The sequence below is a fragment of the Pungitius pungitius genome, chromosome 20 (genome assembly GCF_949316345.1).
Source record: "Pungitius pungitius chromosome 20, fPunPun2.1, whole genome shotgun sequence".
Classification (NCBI taxonomy): Eukaryota; Metazoa; Chordata; class Actinopteri; order Perciformes; family Gasterosteidae; genus Pungitius; species Pungitius pungitius.
Window position 1 is genome coordinate 1,973,591 of NC_084919.1, and position 27,400 is coordinate 2,000,990.

Consider the following 27,400-nt stretch of genomic DNA (forward strand, 5'->3'; position numbering starts at 1 on the left):
TGCAGAAGACATTGATTGAGACAGAACTGAGAGGTGTTCTTTGTTTAAGTCAGCATCGGGACCACAGCGGTCCCCCCCCCCCGGCGCTCGTCATCCTCCCTCCCAGACACTTCGATTTTTAAAGTTGTCAACTCAGTAGAAGCGTATCCACGGTGAATCGAAACTTCCCTCGAGTGCTTAAACAGTCCCGCGGGCCAGGCAGAGACGTGTCCTGAGTAGTCCAAAGTGGGACTTGTGGGAGGAGGCTTTGGCATTAAGTGCTCAAAAGTGGTGTCAGACTTGTAAACCCAGCGGAAGGGACAGCAGCGTCGTCTCTGCAGAAAGCCCATCACTCAAAAAGCTCCATCATTCAGCTGCTATTTCTGCTGGAAGTGCCAAGCGTGAGCTGCAGGCTTTGGTCCCTCATCAGAGCTCAGAGCATGCTAATGTGAAAGCTCTAGAAATACTGGGTATTAACTTGATTCATTGGTAGCTTATGATTTCATTCTAGTCTTGCGACAGCTCGCTCAGACCCAATTCATGAATTACCAGTTCTCAGGTCAGCTAGAGGTGTGCAGTAGCGCTAAAGGAGGACCACCTGCTTTCTGAGGGAACCGTGTTCCAAGAACAGGTCACGCTCGCTGACATAAAAAAGGTTTCACCCAAGAGACATTAGTTTCATTTCTTCTTCCTACGTTTGCAAAGAGCGTGTAGACCACTAAGCGACTTTCAAATACATCCGCCGCATGAGAAGGTATAGAACAATACGATGGCAGTGACCTCCGTACAACAGTGAACAGCCTTTTGTGTAAAACCAACACACACGCAGTGTGAACGCTGAGATTTTTCGACGCCTTTTTCACACGCAAACAGGTGCAAAGATCTGGCGGGTAAAGTGTGGGAGGTGAAAGATGAAGGAGCCGGAGGTCAACAGTTGGGCTTTAAAACACGCTAAAGACACGCGGGGAACCAACAGCTGTTTTTTTATACAGCTCTCTGACTGATGAACCGACGTCCTGGAAATTCTATGACGCATCTAGTGAGGAGGGTTTGAAGGAGAAGAAACTAGACCATATGTATCCATATAAACTGTAATCCATGCCGGATCTCGCACACACACAATATTCATGGACAGACAATGGACCGGTTCGCACCATAAATCCCCTCGAATAAGAAATTAATCCCATTCTATCCGCTCTTCAATTCAATCAAAGACATAATAGACAACACAGCGTCCGCCCTTACTACATTTTTCATAATTAAGGTTTTAAAAAATTGTCATGACATCAGCCTGATGTAGTTTTACATTTATTAATTGATGTAATAGATTTTTAAGAAATAGCCGCACAGACCTTTGATGAATCACCTTTTCCTCACCCGGCCAGGGGCAACATATTGCGTAATTATCCAGCCTAAATGTGTCTGTGTGCATGTCTGTGTGCATGTGTGTGTGTGTGTGTTCATGTGCAAATGTCAGTCCGTTGAAGTGTTTTTTTTTCGAGGGACAAACACAATGTGGCATGAAGTGAATGATAATAATCAAACTGCATCAGCATTGTGTGTGTGTGTGTGGAGCCGTGAGCAGGTGGACTGTCGATCCATACTGTGCAGTAAATTGACCAGTTAAAGCCTGTACAGGTGTCAGATGCTGGAAGTAATCTGACCGTCTGTGTTTTGACCAACATGGAGGATAAATATGTGTCCAAACTGTCACCTGCTGTTGATTTATGGACAGGGACGTATCTGATAATAATCGGTAAGTACATTCTTTTCTTATTCTAGTTCAAGGTGTCCAAAAGATTTGTATCTTCAGCTTACAAAAATCTATTTTATGATTCTGAAAAAGCAATAGCTTCTCTTTTATATTGTTGTGGGCAGGAAGCATAAATACAGGAGTTAATTAGTTATTTCTATATTCCCCACGGGTCAAAAAAAAATCAGATATACATGGTTTAATAGTCACACACTTTGGTCTCATTTATGCATATGCAATATTATTATTATAACCCGGTGTTTACAGAATATTTTTAACATTGTCTTCCAGGTTGGCAGAGTCTCCCCAAACAAAACACTACATTATTCATTCTTCAGTCCAAACAATAAGGCTTTGTATGATATATTTAACGGGATACTATTAACGGTTACGTGGCCCCCTTTTAACAGTAATAAAAAAACGAGAGCTTTTTATCTTTCGGCAGAGTGAATATAGGGTTGCATGATTTTATCTGGATTTGGAAGTGTCGCAGCTATAATTTCACCATCTTGTTTTTCGGGAAGCTTGATCATGCTGATTGGAGTACTCTGACAGAGACCGGGGTACCGGGGCGAGTGGACACCTTACGCAGGCGACCTGATCACAGATTGCCAGTCAGGCAATGAGAAAGGAAATGAGCCAGAGGAAGTCCAGTTTCCTTATGTAGCTTATGTAAATGCCATTTCACGACACAGAAATGTGCATCTAAATGAGTACCTGCAAGGGAAGTTCGGTCACTTCCCTTCCTCTCCGGGTGAGGTCCAGGTTGCCGATCACCTCGCTGCTGTTGTAGTGACCCAAACGGGTTGATCCTGTTCCCGGGTGGAGCCTCGGTCCATTGTTGGGAGATCTGGATTAAGATATAGAAGATAATATAAGGATCATCCTCAGCTGGAGATACAGGAGTTTAGAATTCATCCAAAATGTCTTTAGAGAACGGCGCCAAAAATATTTTTCCTCTATAAGATCTGTACGGCTTGTCACGTGCCACTGCCTCGTGGTAAACCCATGCAAATATCCGACAAAATGGGAAAGAAATATCATGAGAAAAATAATTCAATCAATTGATAAAACATCTTTAATTAAGCTGCTTAGACCTCCATGCTGCTTCCTCCCCTGGCACCAGCAGAGCAATCCAAACGTTCAATTACGTTCACCGCAGGTGGTCGAGGTTTGATCTCACGCAGCCTGGTCGTCATAAAAACCGCAGAGAACGAAGCTAACGCACCCCACACAAAGGCAGTTAGAAATGTCATACCACGCATACGGGTTTTCATTATTTTCAGTTTCCACTGCAGTGTACTGAAACATTACGTCTCGCTCCTGATTTACCGTTAACTGATACGGTAGCGTGATTACCGTTAGCTTAGCTAGCTACTTTATCGATGTTCAAGCTAGCTTCCAACTGGCTAGCCAAACTACAGCTTACTTAACATAACGTTACTGCGAGTGAAGTGAGGACAATAAACTACTCCATGGAACGGAAACATGTCAAAATGTATTATTAACACGACATCAGTGAAGGTAAATCACTTACCTGGAAAACGGAGTGTTTCCTCAGCTCGCGTTCGTACTAATTGAAGGAGGCTGAAGGGAGCGCTAAGGCCGCGGGCTCCCCCTGGTGGAGGGGGGCTATAGGTGTGTGCTCCCCCTGGTGGAGGGGGGCTATAGGTGTGTGCTCCCCCTGGTGGAGGGGGGCTATAGGTATGTGCTCCCCCTGGTGGAGGGGGGCTATAGGTGTGTGCTCCCCCTGGTGGAGGGGGGCTATAGGTGTGTGCTCCCCCTGGTGGAGGGGGGCTATAGGTGTGTGCTGCCCCGGGTGGACACACTCTTACTCCTTGATATATTATTAGGAAAAAAACATCTAGCATATATATATATATATATATATATATATATAATAAAACATTTTTGCCAAACCTTTCAGTAGTCTGACCACCTTTTGTATACCGCTCTCTCCCTTTATGCTCCCCAACTTTAAGGGTCTACTCAGGAAGCACAATCCAATAAAAGACTAGATGGTATTGATGATGGCGGACTATCGAAGGTTTTCGCTTCTACTGAGGCAACAGTGTGCTCTGCGAGTAAAAAAAATCCCCGTTGCAGTGCTAGCAAACGACCTCGATATTATGGTTCCTTAAAATGCTACTAACAAGCAGAACAGGGCTCCCACCTGAAGGCCGGTGTTTGGCACCACGCAGAGTTTTTACGGAGTTGGTTTTTCCACACCGTTAAAAGCAATTTTAAAGCCGCCAATGAGGTTTTGTTGCCGTGACCTAATTTTCTTTTTTTGCCATGATGTCTAACCGGTGAAAGAAGGTTTTGCCGAGGGACAAACGGACATTTTGCGCCCCTGAAAAGAAAAGAAAAAGCAGATCCCATTTTGTGACTATTCCCCAAACTGCAGAGAGGCCGCGTTGCTACAGGAGAGTAAACCGGTTGATCCAAAGTGCACGAACACGCCAGCAGCTTTTAGTGATGTTCATTACCAGTTAATTGGCAATCCCGAGAGACTTTTAGTGTTGGCACGACCAGGCAGAATGCTTTATGCCAAATAAGGGATGGATTGTATTATTTAGTGAGAGAGTAAGCCTTCAAGTGAAGAGACGTGGAATCAAACTGACACTCAACAAACCACAGTTTTTCCTTCATCGCATATTACATGTGTTATTAGTCAAAGTCAAACACATATATATATATATATGGAAGCACCGTGCCTCAAAGATGCTGCTCGTCCTCTTTGTAGAGGAGCTCCACAAAAAAGTGAATTTGAGCCGGACGCAAGAGAGGAGACAAATGTGGCTCAGTCTTGTTTCCTCTCAAAAGATAACAGCACGAGACTTTAATGCACGTGGCCGCAATTATCATCCCGCACCGAGTCAATCTTCAGACGTGTGCACACGCCGGGGAGAGAACTGAATCTTGACGGATGATAAAGCCCCGAAGAAAAAGGTTCATATTAAGGGCGCCTCGTCCAGTCAATGAAAAACCTCTTTGCCTGTTGGCGCGGATGACTGCAGATAAGTGCTGCAGCGATCAGATCGCCCGATTCGAACGTCGGGTGGTGTCTGCGGTTCACAGATAAGACGTTCCAAATGTTTGAATGAGGTGCGAATGGAGAGCACTTGTGTCCCATCAGCGCTCCTTTGGTAAATAATACTCAATTCCATTTTTCTAACCCAACGCAACGTCAAACCGTATTTTACGGTTCATCGGGAATGGATTGTCTTTCCCTTTTTATACATCAAAAACCTACATGAAGCACACAGTTTATCCTGCGCGTCAACATGTGGTCGAGGTGTGAAAATGTTCCAACTGTTTTTAATTGCTGAATTTAGGCGGCCTGACACATGCTTATTATTTATATTGTTTTCCCCTGTTTGCAGTCGTTATGCTATAAGCCAAACTAACCGCCTGCCAGCAGCGGCACATTTAAGGTGCAGATACGTGCACAGCATTGATCATGTAACTTTCTACAAACAGGCTCATTTATTCCCTCTTACCGAGACGTCTATTTGTTTCATAGAAATAAAGAAAGCATCACTGTGAATCACATATCTAAAATGTTGATTGCACTCCTGTCGTTGTGTGTAATTGTCCCGCATCCATCCGTCCATCGTTAAAGCAGCTTACCCTTCACCCGGGGTGGAATAGTCGCGCGCACAACACTAAATAACGTGAACAGCAAGCTGTGAGTTATAAATCGGCCCCCGGAAGCGTCGGAGCAGATTACTGAGGCCCGTTGGGCTCACATTATAATAATGAATCTCCATCAGCACAGAAAATGGTTCGCTCGACCGACGGGTCAATTATCGAAGTGTGTTGTTCCAGATGCCATTTCTGATCCCCCCCCCCCCCCCCCCCGCCCCCACCCCCGCAGCCATCCTGTCCATCTTCGGGAACGCGGCGATCCTGGTCAGCGCCGCCCGCCGCTCCGGCCCGCTGAAAGCTCCCGAGCTGCTGACGGTGAACCTGGCGGTGACGGACCTGGGCATGGCCCTCAGCATGTACCCTCTGTCCACCGCCGCCGCCTTCAACCACGCCTGGATCGGCGGCGACGCGTCCTGCCTCTACTACAGCCTGATGGGCATGATCTTCAGCATCACCAGCATCGTGACGCTGGCTGTGATGGGGATGGTCAGGTACCTGGTGACAGGGAATCCACCAAGGAGAGGTAGTGTAAACCTCACACGGGCGCCGGTGGAGCTTTTTGAAACAAACAGAATCAGACGCAGGCTCGAGGTCGAGCGCGGACGATCTTATCAGAGGTCGTGACCTTTACGGCTTAAATTGCCCAGAAGCCTTATAGATTTTCATCAATCACAAACCTTTCCGGTGAACCGTACCGGCGAGGATTATCGATGAGGCCAAACTCATAACGTCAGTCATTTAGGGGTCACCACCTCATTGATTTTCAAATCCTTGATTTATTGATTGGTTATTGTTTGACTCCCTCTGGGACAAATCGTTTTAAAACCAGAAAAAAGATAAGATGAGAGGAAAATGTAAGGTGCCCTTCAAGATTACAAAAAACTAGAGCAAAGAAATAATAGAATGAAAATATATATATATGTGAACAACAATAATAGAGCAATAATAATAACATAAATAAATAAAGTAACGCCGATTAAAGTAGCAGCTTGTGGGAGTTGGTGCCATCTAGTGGTCTCCTTCCAGGAAGCATCCAACCGAATACCCCGATTCCGGCTCTTCATTACATCACGTTGTGCCCCGGCTGTTTTCACGGTGCAAACACGCCACTTAACGTCAGACAGACCACCACTTTGCAGCTGATTTCTGAGACCGCGTTTGTGCCGCAGGCCTCAGGCTCCAGAGGAGAACCTTCAGCGTGGTGATCGGCGCCATCTGGCTGTATTCCGGCCTGTGGGCCCTGTTCCCTCTGCTGGGCTGGGGCAGCTACGGCCCGGAGCCCTTCGGACTGGCCTGCTCCGTAGACTGGAGCAGCTACGGGGAGTCCCTGAACCGCTCCACCTTCATCATGACGCTGTCCGTCCTCTGCACGTTCCTCCCCTGCCTCGTCATCTTCTTCACCTACTTCGGCATCGCGTGGAAGCTGCGCAGGGCCTACCGGTCCATCCGCTGCGGCGACGTTCAACACGGGATGGTGGAGAAGAAAATCACTCTTGTGAGTATGAGACACGACCTACCGACGCACATCCGGAGCTGAGGGGTCCACTTAAGTGCCAGAGTCATCGGGCGGGGGGGGGGGGGGGATGCTGAGTGCATCGTTACGTCTGCCGGCTCTTACAGATGTTTATTTACATCTGTTGTCGCTCGGGTTCGGGGCTGCAGAAACACGAGGAGGCCCTGACACAGATCAGAGGGGGGGGGGGGGGCGGGGGGGAGGCGTCTCTGGGCTCCACAGATTGTGCTCGACGGAGCGCGGCGGGGTCGGTCGCTGGTCGCGGACATTTACACACCAGGGGGGGGTTCCTGTTTTGTTTGTGTAAGGGAGTGCGCCCGTCTGTGTGTGTGTGTGTGTGTGTTTGATCTGGCGTTTCGGTGGCATAACCTCGTTGATTAAGGGGCGAACAGCGAGAGGTGGATTTATTCTTGTCCATCATGGCTTGTTGATACATCAAATACAAATACACCTCTCTCACTTCCTCTCTCTCCCCGGACCACTCAATTTATTCCGCCACCTCGCTTCCCCCCCCCCCATTGGGGGCTCAGGGTCAGTGGACAAGAAGTACCTCACTGGGTCACACCGTCAGTGGATAACAGCACACTCACCGCTTTTATTTGAAATGACCGTTCATTTCTCACAGTTCACATTCATTCGTCATTCGTTTTTGAATATTTAAAATCATATGAGTGCAGATTTATGCCACTCTGGTTCCTATTCCTCTATGAACTGCTCATTTAACAACACGATGGGAATATTGAGGATGGGGAATATTTAAACTAAGAATGGAAAACCACGAGCTGTCCTTCCTCACAAACCATTCCACCTAAATTTGTTATGTATGATAATGACGCGGTCGAAGCCCCCCCCCCCCCCCCCCCCCCCCCGGCCTGATGGAAGGGCTGCAGCTCATCTCCTCTGACGTTCACCTCTTACGCTGTGACGGCAGCCTGCGGTTTTGTGCTGGCTTTATCGCCGTGGCAACGCCACAATAACTACTAATTATAGTTGTAACCGTCGGTGCTGAAAGGCTTCGCTGCCTCTGCGGATCTCACTGGGGGGGTGAAACATGTTACGCAATCAGCATCCTGCTCAAAAATATGACATTCTAGCAACAGTAGACACATGTATGTATTCATACATATTTTAAAGGTATGCTTTTTTTGGCCTTCGTGTCCCTTTGCCGAGCTCTCACACTTCATCCTTCCCGCCGCAGATGGCTGCGATGATCAGCTCGGGGTTCCTCTTCTCGTGGACCCCCTACCTGGCCGTCAGCCTGTGGAGCATGTTCCGCTCCCGGGAGCACGGCCACATCGCTCCGCTGGTCGCCCTGTTGCCGTGCCTCTTCGCCAAGAGCGCCACCGTCTACAACCCCTTCATCTACTTCATCTTCCAGCGCGGCTCCTGGCGGGAGCTCCTGCGCCTGCAGAGGCGCCTGCTCTGCTGTTGGCACCGGGCCGCCGCCGGGGGCCAGGCGGCGAAGGGCCCCGACTGCACGGCGGTGGTGGAGAACGGGGCCGACGGCGCCGGCGGGGGTCGGGGGGGGCCTCCCGGCAAAGGGCCTGCGAGTCAGATGATGCCTCTGGGCTAATGCGTGTAATAAAGTCAACGTTCTTATATGGTCCCCCTTTTTTTTCTGAAACTGTCATTGAAGTATTAACAATTCCCTCGCCAGAGGACGGCGTCGCACATGTAAGGGTCCAAAAATATATAAATGGAGCAAAGAGCCGGTCTCTGGTCGGAAAGAAAGACGCAGAGCTAAGCTAAGCTAAGCTAAGCTACGAACGTGATTTGAATATTCTCGTTGATACGTGGAGGATGAGATCGAAAAAAACAAACTCTTGCAGTTGTTTTTTTTACGTTCAAGACACGAGGTCAACGCGGGCGGGACGAGAAAATGTGCATTTGACTCGCAGAGAGCGGAGCATCCGAGACTCTCGTTAGCCGAGGTCTGACTGAACTCGGTGACGCAGGTGTCTCTGAAGGTGTCTTCACTCCCACGACGTCGTCGCCGTCCTCCCGGGGCATGTGGACCCAGCAGAGCCGCACCTGTACTGGATTGATGTGAAATAAAGGTCTGTGTTGTGGATCATGCGTACGGCCTTGTTTCTTGTTTGTTCCACTGCTTCATAGATTGGAGAAAGAATAATTGAGTGGACCACTTATCCTGTGTGATGCAGCAGAATGGAGAGCGATCAAAGCACATCTGATTCATGGAGGGAACTGAATGAACCGATTCAATCGGTCTGAAAGAACATAGAAATAAGCAGCTTGTTCTCTTCTCACAGTCCTTTTTCATTCCGTTTTCCACAGCTGGATATGAATTGGTCACAATGGGTCGATTGGTCTTCCTCTACTGGTATCACCACGTTGCTTTTGTTTGTTTGCTTACGTTTCAGCTTAGAATCGATGCGGACACATGTCGCCTGATTGACGCTGCAGACTGGAACAAAAAGGGAAGAGACGTAAACAAAGAAAATTCTTTCACATGAGTATTTCACAGCTGACGCGTAGTTTAGCCTCAACGAAGGCAAATAAAAGCCAGAGGCGTCCCTTTAAAACACGGCATGCTGTGCTTTTATCACAAAGTCATTCATACATACGAACAGTTTCACCCTTGGGGATGCACTTAGCTTTTTATTTTGTCTTTTGTGACATTTTCAAACTCAGAGGAGGTGGGCCAATGGTTCGTCAATAATTGAATGTATCTACGAGCAAGCAGCAAAGAAAAGTAGTTTAATCCATGTATTTGCGAGGCACACACGTTACTAATTATGTTTCCAATTAACGTTACCTCGTTAAACATTCAAGACTTATTGAATCTTATGAATTCTGTATAACACTTTATGCTATTTTATTATAAATATTTATATCCATATCTGTCCAGCGTGTCCTTTCTTTCACCCTTTTAGAGTCTTTCAGAAGGCCTTTATGCTGCTGTCGGGACTTTCACAACCAAGAGAAGAAGAACAAAGAAGCCCCACAAATACATTTCTGTCCAATCAGACTAATACTGCAGGAGATTCCCACTGTGCGCCTCATCATACAAAACCTTCTGTCATTTCCCCCCCCGCCCCGCGGTTTGGTTTGTACACAATCAGCTCCTTCGGATGAAAGGCAGTCTGGTGGAGGATTTGAAAACAGGGGGCTCAGAATCAATAAGTCCTCCAAAGTCCTCCGTGGTGGAGAGGGTGCCTGCACAGAATGCACTCGTGTAAGTACAAATCAAACATAACTACGAGCCTGCAGATGCTGTCAATGTGAAGTGATTCTGATAATACGGTTTTATCAAAAAGTGGGAATACATTTTTACATGCCTCTCGGCCCCCTTCCCCCTGATGTTGAAATCAAATTAGATGTCGATGGGTTTGTCTCCCCGCTGACCTTCCACGTTCAGCTCAACACGTTCGCTTCTTCACCCGCTGGAGAGCCAGAGGACAAAGAGACTCTTGAAGTTCTCGTCTGCTACGTCTTGATAGAGGAGTAGGAGGAGGAGGAGGAGGAGGAGGAGGAAGATCCCTGTGCTCAAAAACGGGGACACGGCATCACAATCGAAAGATGAACCACGTCCACCTTGAATAAAAGCGCCTCACACGTCTCTTTCATTGTAAGGGTTGTACCTTTTGTGTGCGCCACCAAACAGGAAACCGTACGCTGCTCCCATCACAACGAACCTTAACGTCAACACCGGTGACCCCTTCCCCTCCGGCTGTAAGGGTCCAATCAACACCTCTCACCTCCAAAGACGCATTTAAACTGTGACTTGAACTTTGGCAGACCGGTATTGTCTCCTTTTTACCTCTAACCCATTCCGACAAAGTGGTAAAATGTCCGTCCCCCCCGCCCCCCCCCCTGCGGCCTGCTGATGTCCCACCGCCCTGTGGGACATTTTCCATCGCAGGTGTCCACAGCGATTCAGAAGCTGGACGAAGAGGAAAAACTAGATCAATCTCCTAGATGGAAAACCCTTTAGACATTTGTCGGATAGAGACCCCTTTTACACTCGACTCTCTTGTTACTTGTTACTTCCCCATCAAAAGGCAGTTGATTTCCAATAAAAGACAACCGCCGGGACAAATGAATTAGTTTCATAGCCGCGGCTCGCGTTGCAAGCCTCAATGGGGTAGTTCATCTAAAAAATACTGCTAGAGCTGTGACTCCATTTGATGCGACGTGCTGCTTCATATTAAAGTGACTTCGGTGACGACATAAGACGTCAACGAGCCCGAAAGTTGACCTGCAAACTGGATCTTATTGAAGAGAGGAGGCACCAAACATGGCCCTCAGAGAGGATGCTCCCCTCATCAAAGGGTGTTATTCTCGTTGGAATGTGTCATGCAGCCTTCCACACCCTCCTACTCATGTTATTGTCTATTCAATTTAAAAAGTATACGTCAAAAAGTGCAAAGTTCTGTTTCTATAAAGCAACACAAATTCCCCGGGGCCCCAAAAATATATTCTCTACACATTCCCGAAAACCGGCGACACTTGTTGTATTGACGTCATCACGGGTCCTGTAGAAAGCCCAGTAGGGAAACTTTAAAAAGACTGTGTGGTAACATAGTGGATTGTGCAGCATGGTTTGGTGGTGGGGGCTCCGACATATGTGGGTGGAGCTAATATAGCATTTTTAGCTGGCCTGACTTTTTAAATCTTTTAAACATCCAAAAGGACACGTGGGTAATGTAACACCGGCGTAAAGCCCCCCCCCCCCCCCCCCCCCCTGTCTCCCTCCCTGTGAGCGCGCTTTAAACCTCCCTCCGCGCAGTCACTCCGTCATTACGCACCTTGTGCCATCCACGGGCATCCCTCCGTTCAGGGGAGGGGGGGGGGGGGGGTGGGGGCGGTGCGCGCCGCCGCGCGCTCTGCGGGTCTCGCGCCGCGCACCTATAGGCTGCGCGGGGACACATGGATCAGCAGCGGCCCATTTGGACTTTGTCTTCACCGCATGAGGACGGATACTTTACGCTGTCCCCCTGATCCCGTGATGGACATCTACGCGTCCACGCTGTCGCCGGCGTTGGACATCGGCGCGGGCTGCTATCTGCTGTTCGTGGGTGAGTTCGGAGGAAACATGGTGCCATATTGTAATGGAGAAATATACACTGGTTTATTTGTGGGGTTTTCAGGCTGAGTTGTACTTTTCCGTAATCCCGTTCTACGGCTGATGGGTGATCGTGTCTTTGGGGGGAAGTCTCTCGGTTTTATCTCCTAAACGTTCTTCTCCCCCTTCAGAAAACTTTCACCAAACACTTGGAATTGTTTTCAAAGCAAGCCACCTTGTTGCTTCAACGGACATCCATCAGCACCATGAAATCAGGACTGGTGAAGGTTAGAGAATGTCTCCTGAGGGGGGGGGATGTCCTCCAAAGTGACAAAAGACAAACGTGTAAAGTTTGACCTTAAACCTCTCATACAACATGTCATGCATGTGTGTTATGTAAAGCGCTGCAATGGAAACCTTAGGACCCTTTATGTGGACTACATTTATGTAGAAAGGACACACTGGTGCCGTGGACGTTGTTCCCTCGCTGCTCATTCACAGGTGAACTTGAACGTGTGCCACATGGATTCGGTTCAAACATCTGGCCGTGGAGCGCAGCTGTCGTGTTTCCTGCAGCTGCTGACTGCTTCGTGCCCCCCCCCCCCCCCCACACTCCCCCCTCCACAGGGGGTCTCATCCCACGCAGCCAATTAGATCGAGCAGCAGGTGTACGCAAGAGACGGGAATGTGACACCCACAGAAACTGCAGCGAAGCAAGGTGTCCGTCTTTATTATTTAAGGCTCATGATAAAAACCCATCACCTCATTTGTTTACCTCAACGCAATTAAGGAGCTGGATTCCTTTGACGTATGCACCTTGGTTCCCTCCTTATCCTCCCGATGGACTGAGCTGTCCTCCTCCGTTTGACCTTGAAATAGATCACACTTTTAACTTTTAAAGTTTAAAGTTTAAAAATGTCAAACACAGATACAGGAGGTGGGTTACAAATGTCAACCGACTCCACAGCATCATCATATAGAACATTGCGTAACGCGCCGTGACCTTTGTTTCTGTTCTTTCTGTGGTGCACTAACAGCCAACAGCCAAATTTAAAGGATAAAAATAATGGGTGTAGAAAAAAAGAGATTCTATTCCAGTGGTAGTCTTTAAATGACATATTGATGACTCATTATGATTCCGTTATTGAACACATATACCAGTCCCACAGTAACCATGGGGCCTCCGGGGTGGAGACGCTGAAGCGCTCAGAAGCACAGTGCGTGTCCCACCGCAGGGCGGGTTGAAGTTGGTTTCCCTTTGATTATTTATGGAATTCTTAACCACGCTGCCGAGGAAGGCTAAAAGTTTAAATTTAAATCCATCACCAAAAAAAAAAAAGAAAAAAAAGAAACAGCTACAGGCATTTAAGCCGAACCCTTTCTGGCCCCCGGGGTGTCCTCCCTACAATCCCCCGGTCTGCACCAGCGCAGGGTGGAAGGCCGCCTCAGGCCACTTCTGATTTAACAGACTCAGGGTGCAAGAGTCCACGGGGATCCTTTGGGTGCTTGTTGGAACGACGCATTGCAAAGTTACATAAACGTGCACGAGTATCTTCGGAGACAGCGGAGGGGAGGCACGCCACGTGGTTTGCACACCGCCCTGCTAACGCGCTCGCGCTGTTGGGCTGTGGCTGCGGAGAAAGATACGTGGAGATGGATTGCTTTTAACTCACTGTAAAAAAAAAAAGCCCCCAGCCCCCCCCCAAGTACTTAAAGCATCTGCAGCTCAACCGTACTAATGACTAATTACTGTAATGTACTCGTACTTCAGAGGGAGAACATTGTAGCCAACAGAGAAACTTCTATAGCCGGGTGATGAGTATTTATAAGGACTTTTAGTTTGCTGCTGTTGTGTCCATGATGTTCATCCGTCTGGAACCCCCCCCCCCCCTGCACCATTGTTAAGCCCCGTTGGCATGATTTTGAAGTAAGAATCCTAATCTCTTTTCATTTTTCAGTTTAAAATTCTATTTTTTAGAAGCTCCTTCTTGAATATGTGCCCTCCCGATTATGGTGTGTATTAGTGAATGTCCACAATGTGTGTGTGTGTGTGGGGGGGGGGGGGGGGGGGGGGGGTCTGGCTCATGCTGTCAAATAAGGTTAATGTGCTTACTACTGTGTATGTTTAGCCTTCCCTTTTCTGCTAAGACAAAAGGGGAATAATAATAAATCCAGTCTCCCTTAATGAGGCTTCTTCAGCAGGTGCGAGCAGCATCCACCTTCAGGTGAGAGTCGCAGTGACATCATCAAGCGTCTTAAGTCTCCCCAGAGAGTTTCTAAGTGTCTGAAGGCCAATTTCCGTGAAATCCTCAGCAGCGATTCTCCGCATTGATTCTCTTTTGTGTTGTTGTTGTTGTTGTGTTTGTACGAGAGCATCGGCCCGGCTGCACTTTGATGAAAGTGATTATCGGCGAGCCGGAATCGGATGGGTCACCGCTCAATGTGCTTCGGATCGCATCACGGTTTACGGATGCGTCTGCTGCTGGGACCGCAGGGGGGAAAAAAAGGGTCTTCTCAGCTTCAGTTTTATCATCTCATTCATTCCTGAACCTTCCAAAAAAAACGGGTGACAACGATACAAAAGGCCGCTTCTGAGTGAATCTCCAGACGTTCAGCGTGCTGACAAATTATTCATCTGCTGTCAAAAGCAGAAGCCACCAGAGAGTGAGCACGGAGGTCCCCCCGGGAGGACGTATTCTACCGGGAGGGGTCGCGTTGCACAAACAAAAACATTCAAATTACCTTTAGCTTGTTAAACCCGCTTAAGATGAAACATGAGCAGGAGCCTTCGGCCCTCCTTCCTCAGAGTCCAGGCCCCCTCGCCCCGGGAAATGAGATGGACCCGAATGTTTAATTGCTCCTGATTGCGTCCTCTCCCCCCCCCTCCCCTCCCCTCCCCTTTCTCCCCCCCCTCCTGTCTGTCTCAGCTGTTTTCTCCATCGCAGGAAACCTGCTGGTCCTCGTCATGGCGGTCAAGAGGTCGTCGAGGATGAAGCCGCCGGAGCTGCTGAGCGTGAACCTGGCGCTGACGGACCTGGGGGCGGCCGTCACCATGTACCCTCTGGCCGTGGCCTCCGCCTGGAGGCACCGCTGGCTCGGGGGGGACGCCACCTGCGTCTACTACGCCGTGGCGGGGTTCTTCTTCGGCCTCGCCAGCATCATGAGCCTGACCGGCTTGGCCATCGTGCGCTTCATCGTGTCCCTCAACCTGCAGTCCCCCAGTGAGTATAGCCCCCGGGGAGCAAACCCGCCCCCCCCCAAAATACACAGGAACAGATGAAGTCGGAGAGAGAAACCGATCCAGTGTTGTTGCCGCGGTTACCGCATGTCGTTTCAAGCTGGAGACATCACTCCAGTCGGCGAGACCGCGTGCATCATTTTGCCCACCGTGCCACTCCTGTGCCCCCCCCCCCGCAGGTCAGAAATAACTGTATCCTCCGTTAAAGACAGATGGTCTCCATGTGATTGCCTTGTGTCCGGGCAGACGAGAAGATCGGCTGGAGGAAGGTGAAGCTGCTGTGCGCGTGGACTTGGCTCTACGCTCTGGTGTGGGCCGCGCTGCCCCTCCTGGGGTGGGGCCGCTACGGGCCGGAGCCCTACGGCCTGTCCTGCTCCCTCGCCTGGGGCCAGATGAAGCACGAGGGCTTCTCCTTCGTGGTCTCCATGTTCTCCCTCAACCTGGTCCTGCCCTGCGTCGTCATCGCGGGCTGCTACTTCGCCATCGCCTTCAAGCTCTATTTCACCTACAGGAAGTCAAGCGGCAGCAGCAGCAAGCGCCTGCCCAACGTGGTCCGGCGCCACCGGAGGCTGCTGGCGGTGGGTCGCGCTTCTCCTCGAACTTTTTTGGGGGTTTTTTCCCGCTCCGCTGTCTGACGCCCCCCCGCGCTCCTCCTCCTTCTTCTTCTGTTGCAGATCGCCGTGCTCATAAGCCTGGGCTTCGTGGTCTGCTGGTCGCCGTACGCCGCCGTGAGCCTCTGGTCCATTTTCCGCGACAGCGCCAGCCTGCCGCCCGCGGTCAGTCTCCTGCCGTGCATGTTCGCCAAGAGCTCCACCGTGTACAACCCGCTCATCTACTACATCTTCAGCCAGAGCTTCAGGAGGGAGGTGAAGCAGCTGTGGCTGCGCCTGGGGTCGGCCGCGTGCGGCGTCCCCGCCGACGATTAGGCTGCACAATTATTAACTGTGCTTCGAATAACCCTCGAATGAAAGGACTGTACGCCGCAGAGCAGCAGCAAGTAGTCGTAGTAGATTTTAGTCTACTACGACTTTTACTTTTAGGCTCCGGGTTCAATCTGTGACATGTGGTCATGTTGTGCATGTTTACCCCGTCTATTCAATGGGTGTTTGTTGATTAAGGAATGTGATATTTTTTATTACAACCAAATTTGGGCCAAAACCATAAAATATATTTAAACCGTCATTGTAATGCAGTCTGTCGCCCTAAAGCTCAAATGGCTTTTTTTTTTGTACAAATGTATTTGGGGAATTGGTCATTTTTGGTGTCCCATTGAGGATGGATGACAATATTAATGACAATATCAGCTCAACTTAGCTCCAAAAGATGGTTTTACGCTTTGTTTTTGTGTGGAGAAAACAAGTTTTTCTCATTTTCTTTTTGTTAAAGTGACAAATGGAGACCTTTAGATTTCAGAAGGAGACTCCTCGTGGCTGCTCTTTGTGCTAAGCTAAGGTTAGCTAGCGAGCTGTTGAGTCCCTCTTCCCAAAGGTCTAAACATTTTCATTATTTCATTGTTTTTGAACGTGGCGTCAAGCTCAAAAGTTCACGTGTGACTTTTTTTTAAAATAGCGTCTCTCCAATCCGTCCTCTCACTCCCCCGGGCCTCACACGTAGAACATCGGCTCCGCTCACTTACTTCAAAACCCGTGGAGCCGGACGAGTCGTCTCCCAACGAGAGCGGTGTTGGAGGCGCTCTGAACCGCGAGTCACCGGGCCTTCTCGTCAGGACGGCACCGAAAGCTACCTCAGGCCTCGCTTGTTAGTATATTTCGTTGTTGTTTTTTTTTTTGTGTGTGTGAAAACAGAAGGCAGCGTGTGGCCCGGTTGGATCACGTTAAATCCCAGAGATGCTGCAGAACCACAGCAAACTCACTCAAAAGGGTTTCTGGGGGGGAGACGATCGCTTCACGTCCCCTGTTCTCATCTTGCTTTACTCAGGGAACGCATAACGTCGCCTCCTGAATTCTCCTGCAGTCAAGCAAAGCCAGACTTTCAATGCCGACTAAACGCTCTGCTGTGTTTAACTATGTATAACAATTGTGAATGTAGAGCTGTGGACCCTGAGCTATCTATGTGTGTGTGTGTGTGTGGGGGTGTGTGTGTGCGATCCATCGCTCGTTTTTGGGAATAAACGCTGACTGAATACAGGCAAATTGCGGATAATTAATTCACGGTGAAAGTGTGACTTGAACACACGTGGGGAAAAAAAATATATATATACCTGAAACAGTTGCGCTGTGCATTTACCTTCACAGCAAAAGTGGATCTGACATTTTACGTCTCCTTCCTGTATTCCAGGAGGGCCGCAGCACGAGGCTCGAAGGGCGTCATTATCAGGATGAATCAGACGCCGCTGCGTCCAGAATCTCAATGTGGAAATGTGCGTAGATTCCACACAGAACAGTTTCATGCAGGGGAAGAATAAAAACAAGCCATGTTCACGTTGAATTCACTTTATATCCACAGATGAGTGAATATCCCCTGTTGTTACATGCACATCTCCAAAGTTCACTTTACTTTATTTAAACCAGAGAGCGTTGAATGTGATTCAAAGTCGCACGAATATATATAAAAATACTGGGTTACAATCACTGCTCCCTAGTTTTATCTCGGAGTGAGTGTCCTCGGATGAAGAAGATTTCCATAAAAATAAACCCAACCGTAATAACAATCCATCTCCAACCCCTCGGCACTGATAACACTCTGCTACGTGTGATTCAAAACGACACAAACACGCTTCACAATGAACCCGTTATGTTCAAAAGAAAAAGGGCTCCCGAAATGCTGCGGTATCTTTGTTTAGTGTATGCTATTGTAAATAAATGTGTTGTTGTTCGAGTCTTATTTCTTCTTGAAGTATATGAAGTAGTCAAACTGTATTCCTGCATTTCTATGATATCAATAAAGCTGTGATCAAGTCATCATTAATGTCAGGGCATCTCTTTTGATTCATTTAAACAGACGTGGTCAATGAGCCAAACCTCAACAACAGGTTAGTGATGTTTTCCTTATGAGAATTAGAAAAAGGGCCAATTGTGAGGACATTATTAGTTATTTAAAATCATACATCTTCAAAGGCATCTGTGCATTCAGCATTTTCACGACGGTTAATCCTCCTCCTCACGCGCAAGTAATCCGTTCACAAGGCCTGCCGGAGGTTTTCCAGGCTCTTCTCGATGCTCTCGATCACGTCCACGGCAGCTTGTGGGATCCTTGTTCCCGGGCCGAAGATGGCGCTCACGCCGCTCTGGTACAGGAACTCATAGTCCTGCGTAGGGGGGGGACACAGTCCGTAACACGGGCATTTAATTAGACGCTCACGCAGGGGGAGGAGGACGTGCACATGTCCCTATGACAACAGGAAGCAATGAGGACGGGTTGCTTGTAGCATGTCAGCATATAAATTGGTTGTTTCTGAGTGGTGGAGACGCTTTTACGTCGGCTTCTGGAAAGGTGCAGTGCACACAGAACTCGCCGGGTGGCACGTTGCGATGCAGCTGACACACGGCACGGGGCATGCCGGCTGCCCCGACCCCATCGCCGCCTTACAGGGGAAAAGGGGCTGCATCCACGACCCCGTCGGCGTGAAAGTGAGGACTTACCTGTGGGGGGATGACGCCGCCGCAGATGACCAGAATGTCGGGCCTGTTGAGCTTGCGCAGCTCCTTGAGGAGCTCGGGGACCAGCGTCTTGTGCCCCGCGGCGAGCGTGCTGACCCCGACGCAGTGCACGTCTGCGTCGACCGCCTGCTGGGCCACCTCCAGGGGCGTCTGCGCACCCGAGAGCCCCCCCCCCCCCCCCCCCGCGGGGAAGGACAAAGACAAGCATCAGCGTACAGAACCATAAACACTGCACCGACCTTCAGAAAACGCATCATCGCTAAGCTACTTTGGAACTGCAGGCTAATCACAAATAAATAAATAAATAAAAAGCTGCATCTCAGACTGGAGTTCAGCTCTCGTCGCATTGATCCAATCAGTAGAAGGCCAGCAGCACAATCTGAGGCTGATTGGACTCTTGAGCTCTAATCATACATAATCACGTGGATCTGCATCATTTCAAAAGGGCAGCGTCCTGACGCTGGACTCGTGTCAGGAAAGTCGAAATGCCACGATTCGGCTGCTCTGCCTGGGGAGGGAGCCGACAGAAGGGGTTAAGCCGCTTTTCACTCAGAATGTTCTGGTCTTTTCAATTTGATGCAGTTCAAGTGAAGGGAACGAGGATAATTAAGAAAGGTTTATTGGGACGGAGCACACTTTTCACGAGAAGTGAAAAATTAAGTATTCCTCAAATTAAGCCCCTTAAGCATTAAACACGTTCTACAGTTTTCTTGCCTCTGCCTCTTTATGACGTACATTTATTTCATCTTTCCACTGCACCTGGCTTGAATGATAATAATGAAGAGACTTGTGACTTTGCAGATTTGTCTGTTGTTATAAAACAAGAACAACACTGTAAGGACTGACGCTGCATGGATTCACATTTGTCATTAGCTGACGTGATTGAGTGCACGTCCTCTTTTTATGGACACTGACCTGAAACAGCGGCCCGATGTCGACGTCGAAGCCCAGGTCGGCGAACCCCGTGGCGATGACTTTGGCCCCCCTGTCGTGACCATCCTGCCCCATCTTCGCCACCAGCAGTCGAGGGTTCCTGCCCTCGTGCTTCTTAAAATCTGCGACTCTGTGATGGGGGGGGGGGATGAGAAGAAAATGCGATCACCCGGTGCGTGCATAACAGAGGGTGGAGAAGCCGGCCGGGGTGGATTTCCCCACCTGTCGAGGGTCACGGCGATCTCGTCGCGCTCGCCGTATTCGCTGCGGTAGGCGCCGCTCACCATCCGGGTGCTGGCCTTGTGTTCGCCAAACACCTTCTTCATGGCGTCGGTGATTTCACCGACCGAGCATCTGCGAAAGCCAACGATCACGTGAGTATCTGTGTTTTTTTTTTTTTTAAATGAATGCATTACGCGCTCAGCGTCGTTTAGCTGACACAAACTCGGAAGAACAAGAAACAAGGAAAGTGCAATTCCATGCAATAAGCCGATCTACAACGCGTTATATAGGCTTGTTGAGATGATGAAAGGTCCAGTGGTAGAGGACCACCGTGAGATGTTGATGTGGTCACCGATGACTGGGAGACTTGTGATTCTAATCTCCGTTAAGCTCTCATCATGTGGGCTTCTTTTCTTGGAAAGCACAGTATCAACGCTGGTTTACCCTGGTGTGGGAGGGCCTCGGATAGACCTTGGGGGAGGGTTTGGGGGGTGGGGGGGGGGAATTAACCGCGTACCTGGCCCGCGCTGCCTCCACGGCCAGGGCCAGGAGGTTGCCCTCCCCGGTGCGGGCACACTCCTCTATGGCTGCCAAGCACTGGTTCGCTGCCTCCGGGTCGCGACTAGCTCTCACCTGCAGCGCAGAGGGAGGGGGCAAAAAAGCTGAAGGGAATGCGGCCGCCATCCATTAAGGATTCGAGCCGCATTTGCAGTCCACCGCCTCCACTTTCCTAGCAGACCTGCACACGTGCAGGTCTGCTAGGAAAGTGGAGGCGGTGGACTGCAAATGTTTTGGCACTTCAAAGATACTCGACATTCAAACTTTTCCATCATGAATACGATAAAATGCAAAAGTAGATCTTAAGGGGAGACCTCCAGATGAGGAGGGTGAAAAACATGACCATGAAACTCCCCACTGTCGGTTGCTTACATAAAAGGCAGAAATCTTTTGTATTTCAAGTTTTGAAACGTCACGCTTCAAAATGCGAATCAAGGACTACTGAACTTTTGGTGTATTTAAGAGACATCTACAGAAAGAAGCATGATAAAAGTCCACTTTAGATGTTTTCTTTCTAGAAGAAGACTTTTGAAGAAGGCCAAATGTGTTTTTGGGGGTCGTGTTAATACTCACAATAAACCACAATATTGCTAGTAGAATAGTTCTGATGATGAACTATTCCGTGTAAATGAACAGAAGCCTTCTGTGCCGCATGCTTATGACGTTGTAACGACGAGGTAACAAGGGCAGACGCACTTCACAGTGTGGCCTTTGTGTGCCTTTACCATTCGGTTATCTCCTAGATTCCCAAAGGGCACTGACCTTCTTCAGCTTCTCAATCTGCTTCTCACGCACGGCAGTGTTATCTATAGCCAGCACCTCCACGCTCTCCTCCTTTCCCAGGCGGTACTTGTTCACCCCAACGATGACCTCCGACCCTGAACAAAAGCGTGACACGATATAGAGCCATCTGAATGCTAATGAGCGCAGGCCTGAGGGAAATTAATGGGGGGGGGGGGGGGGGGTGGTTTACACAGGGGCTACTGTGAAGGTTCATCTTGGCTCCATCAACACACTTCTGGCATCAGGTGACCGGAGTCTGATCCCACAGGAACACACAGAAATCAACTCTCCCCTATGCATGTATGAATATATATATGTATTTATGTGTATATATGTATAAGAAACACATATCTATGTAAATATATGTAAACATGTCAGCGCCCAGGGGGGGTCTGTCAAATAACGTGAACAGGACCAAGAATCAAAACTAAGGACTAACGAGGAGAGACGGGTTAAGACAATGACCTGGAGGCGCTGCGCGCTTTTGACATTCCACAGCAGCTCTGGCAATTGAAGCATGAAATACTGGAGGCATGAAGGATTAAAAAAAAAAAAAAAAGACGAAGGAATGAGGGGGCTTCAAGCCCATGAGCTCATGACGTATTCACACGCTGGTACCTGAGTCGATGCGGGCCTGCCTGCGAGCGGCACATTCCTCGATGCGAAGCTTCGGGATGCCCTCTGCCACCGCTCTGGCCATGCCCCCCACCTCTTCGATTTCTTTAATGAACTAGAAGGAAAGCACAGCCTGTCAAAGAGGGACTCGGCCCTGTGATGGATTGCTTCTGTAACGATTTCTACCGAAATGTCACATTAACAGAATTGCTTGAATAAATTAGCCTCTAGTTGTAGATAACAGCAGCGGGATGAAAAACACTCTCGATGACCTTCAAAGCTTTGTCGTAGACGTCGTCCGTGAGGGCCTCCATCATGTGCGACCCCCCCCACGGATCGGCGACCTTGGGGATGCCCGACTCCTCCTGGATGATGATCTGCGTGTTCCTGGCGATGCGAGCGCTCTTCACCGTGGGCAAACCCAGCGCCTCGTCGAACGAGTTAGTGTGCAGCGACTGCGTGCCCCCGAACACGGCGGCCATGGCCTCGATCACCGTGCGCACCACGTTGTTGTACGGGTCCTAAGGGGAGGGGGGGGGGGCGGTCGGTGAGCGCGGCCCCTCGGACACCCCTTGGGGGCCGGGGGGGCGGGCTTTGCTTGTGTTTACCTGCTCGGTGAGGGACCAGCCGGAGGTCTGGCAGTGTGTGCGCAGGAGGAGCGACTTGGCGTTCTGGGGCTGGAAGTGGTCCCGGATGAGCGTCGCCCACAGCCTCCGGCCCGCCCTCAGCTTGGCGATCTCCATGTAGAAATTCATCCCGATGCCCCAGAAGAAGGACAACCTGGCAGCGCGCACACACAGCACGAAACACGAGTGATTCAAATGAGAGGAATCTTGGTATTTGTATAATCGCAACACAATTTAATTAAAAAAAAGACAACAACTCTACGTCTCACCGAGCCTTCTGGCAGGAAACAACTTTTCACTGTGTAAAGATACCGAGTGATTTCTCCCTGAGCACAAAGGTAAGCTTCCCTCCTTCTGTGTGTTGTTATCCAAGCTTCTCCCTGCTTTGTTTACGCAGCCAGGCGAGCTTTCATGCACGATGTAACCTCCAGAGTCTCTGTGACAGATTGTCAGATTGCATTTCAACAAAACGTCCTATTGTGGTCGGAAAAAATAATGATGCCGCACAGGCGAGATTGGAAGTAATCAGTCGCAATTTCCACACCTGCTCTTTCCCATTTTTAAAGTTCATCGAGAACAACAATAAATACCATTAGAAGGGAAGGAAAATGGACAGTATTTGCCTTCCACTTGTAGAGAGACGACACACATACTTCTAACATATAAACGCCGACCATTGCAGGAAGTACACGGTCTGCCAGAAAAGCATCATTACGTTTCATTCTTTGTGTGAAGTCAAGGGGTAAAGCATCTGACCCACATGAGATGACAAGCACAATAAAAGGACATCTTTATATCGATTCAAGGGGGGGGTTGTGGGGGGGGGGGGGTTGTGGAAAAGGCAGAGCTGGCCTCGGAGGATTTTCCTGAGGACTGCATGCACAATTAACTCTGCTATCGCCTGAGCAACGGACACATGAAAGGAACATAATGGAAGTACAATGAATGGAACAGGAATGGACAAAGAAGGACTCATCTGTGTAATTGACTGAAAAGGCTACTTTCCACTTCTCTAAAGCAGCTCTACTTCATAAGGGCAGAATAAAAAAGGTCCCTCTACAGCGCAACCGGCAGTCTGAGCTCCAGCGATTCACATTAAAGATGCATAGTGCAGAACAGAAAGAATACTGAAGAGCCAGGAGGCAAGTGACAGTAACCTCAACCAAATTCACCCTATTTTATTCTCTTGTCAAATCAAAATTAAATGCGTTGTGTTTATACGATCCACTATTTAGTACTTCAGTATTTCCATCAGCACTCTAAATGCACTTAAATTATTATGCATTAGTCAAAACGTGCACAGCGGCAGTGGAAGGTCGATAAAAATACGAAGCCACAGATTGCAGACCTGGAGTTTCACCTTAAACATTTTGGTTAGCGCCAGTAAACCGGTCCTCAAAAATCAAGTGTGAAGTGAATGTCGCAACAAACAAGCATTTAAACCAGTAACACCCTGGACTGACACTGCTGGTGCTAAAAACTCAGTCACACCTACGATGAGGGTGTGAAAGCTGATGCCTGCGTTACTAGTTCGCTTTGTAGCATTCCCCCCCCCCCCCCCCCCCCCCCCCCACTGTGATCCGTTAATCATAACACTTTTGAATTTATTTCATCAATTGTTCACCAACAGTTGATTATTTTAAATTCCCTCAAACCCAAATGTTTAATCCTCAGAAGGCTTTCCGTGGTTAATTTAATGATGGATATAAATTATTCTTAATTTACAGTCATGGGAAGTACAAATTAAGGAGACAAATGAATGAGCTTGATTACAGCTCTTCCTTTATGAATATTGTCAGTAATATCGCAGGCCTTTGTGATGCTACAGTGAAATATTTTATAAAAGTGCATTTTCCGCTCCTAGCAGTCTATAAATATACAAAACAGAAGGGTCCCTGTCCACACTTAACAGAATATGAATAGTTTGTACCTCGGGGCGAACTCATCGATGGTTAAGCCTGCTTTCAGACCCGTGCGGCAGTACTCCAGGCCGTTAGCGATGGTGTAGGCTACTTCCAGGATGGCATCAGCTCCAGCCTCCTGGAGATGGTACCCGCTGATGGATATGGAGTTGAACTTGGGCATGTTCTGGTAACACGGAGTCATTGGAATCAGCTAAACTCCCAACACGATGAGCATTACATTACCAACGGTTTGCACCGCACAAGTTACCTTGGTGGTGTAAGCGAAGATGTCTGCGATGGCGTGCATGGACGGCTCCGGGGGGAAAATGTAGGTGTTGCGTACCATGAACTCCTTCAAAATGTCGTTTTGAATGGTGCCAGTAAGTTTGGCTTTGGACACGCCCTGCTCCTCTCCAGTCACGATGAACATCGCCAGCACGGGGATAACCGCTCCATTCATTGTCATGGAAACGGACATCTTCTCCAGCGGGATTTCGTCGAACAACATCTTCATGTCTTCGACGGTGTCTATGGCGACTCCGGCCATGCCGACGTCCCCGTGGACCCGGGGGTTGTCCGAGTCGTAGCCGCGGTGAGTCGGGAGGTCGAACGCCACGGAGAGACCCTGCTGACCAGCTGGGAAGAAAAAGCGGAGAAGGAAGCATTGGAACAACACTCAGGATTCACGTTGGAGTGTTGACATAATAAATAATCGCTCCATATGCTCAACGTGTTGGAACTGAGGCGTTGTGTGTCCCCTCTGACACGGAGCGGTGAACTCAGACACCAGTTTTACCCGTAGCATTATTTTCCATTATTATTTAGATCTACTGTGTATCTGAATAACTGGTATTCGTGCTTCGCCTTGCAAGCTTTCGGGAGTGTTTGAAAAAGGTAAAAGCTTCTCATGCATCCGTACAAAATCTGCATTAAATGCATTATAATTATTCTCTGTAATTCTTGCATAATTAAAGTGGATTCAGCTACAGATGTAACCAACAACCAGATCTACCTTTGATGTTGTCTTTATAGAACTTGTTGCTCTCCTCCACAGTGCTGAAGCCAGCGTACTGCCGGATGGTCCACGGCCTGTAGGTGTACATGGTGGGATAGGGCCCCCTAGTGTAGGGAAACACTCCCGGCAATTCATCCGGCCGGTCGGTGGAGTCTGCTTTGGTGTAAACAGGCTTAATGTTGAGTCCCTCCGGCGTGCGCCAGATCAGATCCTCCGGGTTCTTCCCCTTCAGCTGTTTCTTAGCCAGCGTGGCCCATTCGGGATGCAGCTCCACCTGGTCCCGGCGCGGCGCCGACGTGTGCACGGGGGAGCGCTGCGCGAGTGCTGAGGCAACAGAGGCTCTCGCCATGCGCCGGGCAGCCATTGCTGCACGTGCCCTCTGTGCAGTCAGCATGCTTCAATGTTGATTTAAATCAGACGCACATGGATCGCCTGAGGTAGACAATGACAGACAGACGCGAGGAGATGAAGTCTCCTGACCTGGAGTGTGTGGTGGAGGTGTGTCAGCGAGCACGAGGCTCCCTTCAGAGCGCCTTCAGTCATCAACTGACACCACCATCAAACACATACAATAATAATAACCACAACGTGTGCCATGGCACTGCCAATGTTACATTTCTATTTCATGGACAATATTATGTTCATTAATCCCTGTGCATTAGAACTACAAATATCTCTCAATGTGACATTCAATATCCCTTTATATTCTAATTTCCATTAGGCTCTGACGTTTGTCTCACTTCTTTGTATTTAAGCTTTTGTTGTTGGATTTTACGCAAATTTTTCTAATGGATTTTTACTTTACTCTTAATGCTATTGTGTTCTGTTTAAGTGCAGTACTGTTTATTTTACACTTAACAATTGTTATTCTATTGTTCAAAGATGTTAAAATGTGTATTCTCTTCCTTTTTCACTATTGTTCTTCAGTAACAGCTCATGGGCTTAACACTGTATGTATTCCATTTCAACATAAATAGAGGAAATGTCACAGCAGAACATGCTTCATGCTAATGTTGCTAAACTTGGTTTGGTCGGATGATTAATAACAGAGCAACGTCTGACACACTGAAGTGTCCTTCAAAGACTAGACAACCAGTTCTGTTGGACTTAAATAAACAGCTGTTCGGCGACATTTGAGAAATCTAACAAAGAGAATTCCAGCTATTAAGTTTATGTTATTCTCAGTTGCCTGGTGACATTTGGGCTTTAAAAGAAACCTGATAAGTGATTAACTTCTCAGTAACGTACAGCCCAGTTATCCATATTGAGTATAATTACTACAGCAGCGTGCATATAATACTGACACATAACATTTGACAGACAGTTTACTGTAATGCTAACGTTAGCAGGCTTAGCATTGTGCACTAGTCGCCGTCGCACGAGAGTCAAAGCATATATTAAGGTCGCACAACACTTTAAATGAATAGTAAAAAGGCAAACGTGCAAGCTAGTGCTAACATAACGTCATGTAAGGTTACGTTACGTGAAGCCCAAACCGTTAGTTGTGCTAGCTAACCGTGGATGTTAGCTTGCACTGTTAGCATCCAATAAGCAACTCATAGCCCGCCAATACAAGACATTCCGTAGGCTGTCAATTATAGCAGTTTGTTTTACATTACTTAATATCATTTCCTGACCTTGTCGTCTGTTGTGCTTTTTCAAAGGGACGAAAAGGCGTGTGTCCGTCTGTCCAATGGAGTCTCATAACATTAACGATTAGCCAATAGCAGGCTCCGGTGAAATGGCGAACTTTGACCTCGAACCCCGGAAGTAAATATTTAAAACAAGCTCGTCAAATTGCGTAGAGATAAGCAACGCCGTCTGTTATAAGTGCCTTCCGATTATCGTTGTAATAATGTGTTGTTTTGTGTAGCATACGTAATTACGTTTATGCATAAGACTTATTTATTTTTAGGATGGACATTAAGCACAATGTATATTCATTATTAATGCAATGAAGGGTG

The 27,400-nt window shown here is 48.5% G+C and overlaps 3 protein-coding genes across 4 annotated transcripts; 2 read left to right on the forward strand and 1 right to left on the reverse strand.

The window, feature by feature from the left end:
- The first annotated feature begins 1,634 nt into the window (after positions 1-1,634).
- Positions 1,635-8,469, forward strand: opn8a (opsin 8, group member a). Its single transcript, XM_037450118.2, has 4 exons — positions 1,635-1,735; positions 5,613-5,906; positions 6,553-6,878; positions 8,095-8,469. Exons 1-4 carry the CDS (start codon positions 1,663-1,665, stop codon positions 8,467-8,469), a joined length of 1,068 nt encoding a protein of 355 aa, XP_037306015.2. The 5' UTR covers positions 1,635-1,662.
- A 3,280-nt stretch (positions 8,470-11,749) lies between these two features.
- opn8b (opsin 8, group member b) lies at positions 11,750-18,084 on the forward strand. The gene is made up of 4 exons (XM_037449553.2): positions 11,750-11,935; positions 14,850-15,143; positions 15,407-15,738; positions 15,835-18,084. Exons 1-4 carry the CDS (start codon positions 11,827-11,829, stop codon positions 16,084-16,086), a joined length of 987 nt encoding a protein of 328 aa, XP_037305450.2. The 5' UTR covers positions 11,750-11,826; the 3' UTR covers positions 16,087-18,084.
- On the reverse strand, positions 17,598-27,185 carry mmut (methylmalonyl CoA mutase). Of its 2 annotated transcripts, none has more exons than XM_037449543.2 (13): positions 27,074-27,185; positions 25,434-25,868; positions 24,690-25,057; positions 24,448-24,605; positions 22,500-22,671; positions 22,164-22,412; positions 21,895-22,006; positions 21,256-21,371; positions 20,453-20,568; positions 19,936-20,067; positions 19,696-19,843; positions 18,763-18,930; positions 17,598-18,428 (listed from the first exon to the last, which is right to left on the reverse strand). In XM_037449543.2, the coding sequence occupies exons 2-13, from the start codon at positions 25,828-25,830 to the stop codon at positions 18,300-18,302; spliced, it is 2,265 nt and encodes a 754-aa protein (XP_037305440.2). In that variant the 5' UTR covers positions 25,831-25,868; positions 27,074-27,185; the 3' UTR covers positions 17,598-18,299. The 2 variants fall into 2 exon arrangements, with proteins under 2 accessions (XP_037305440.2, XP_062415538.1); XM_062559554.1 differs by lacking the exon at positions 27,074-27,185 and adding an exon at positions 26,953-27,059.
- Positions 27,186-27,400: the final 215 nt, after the last annotated feature.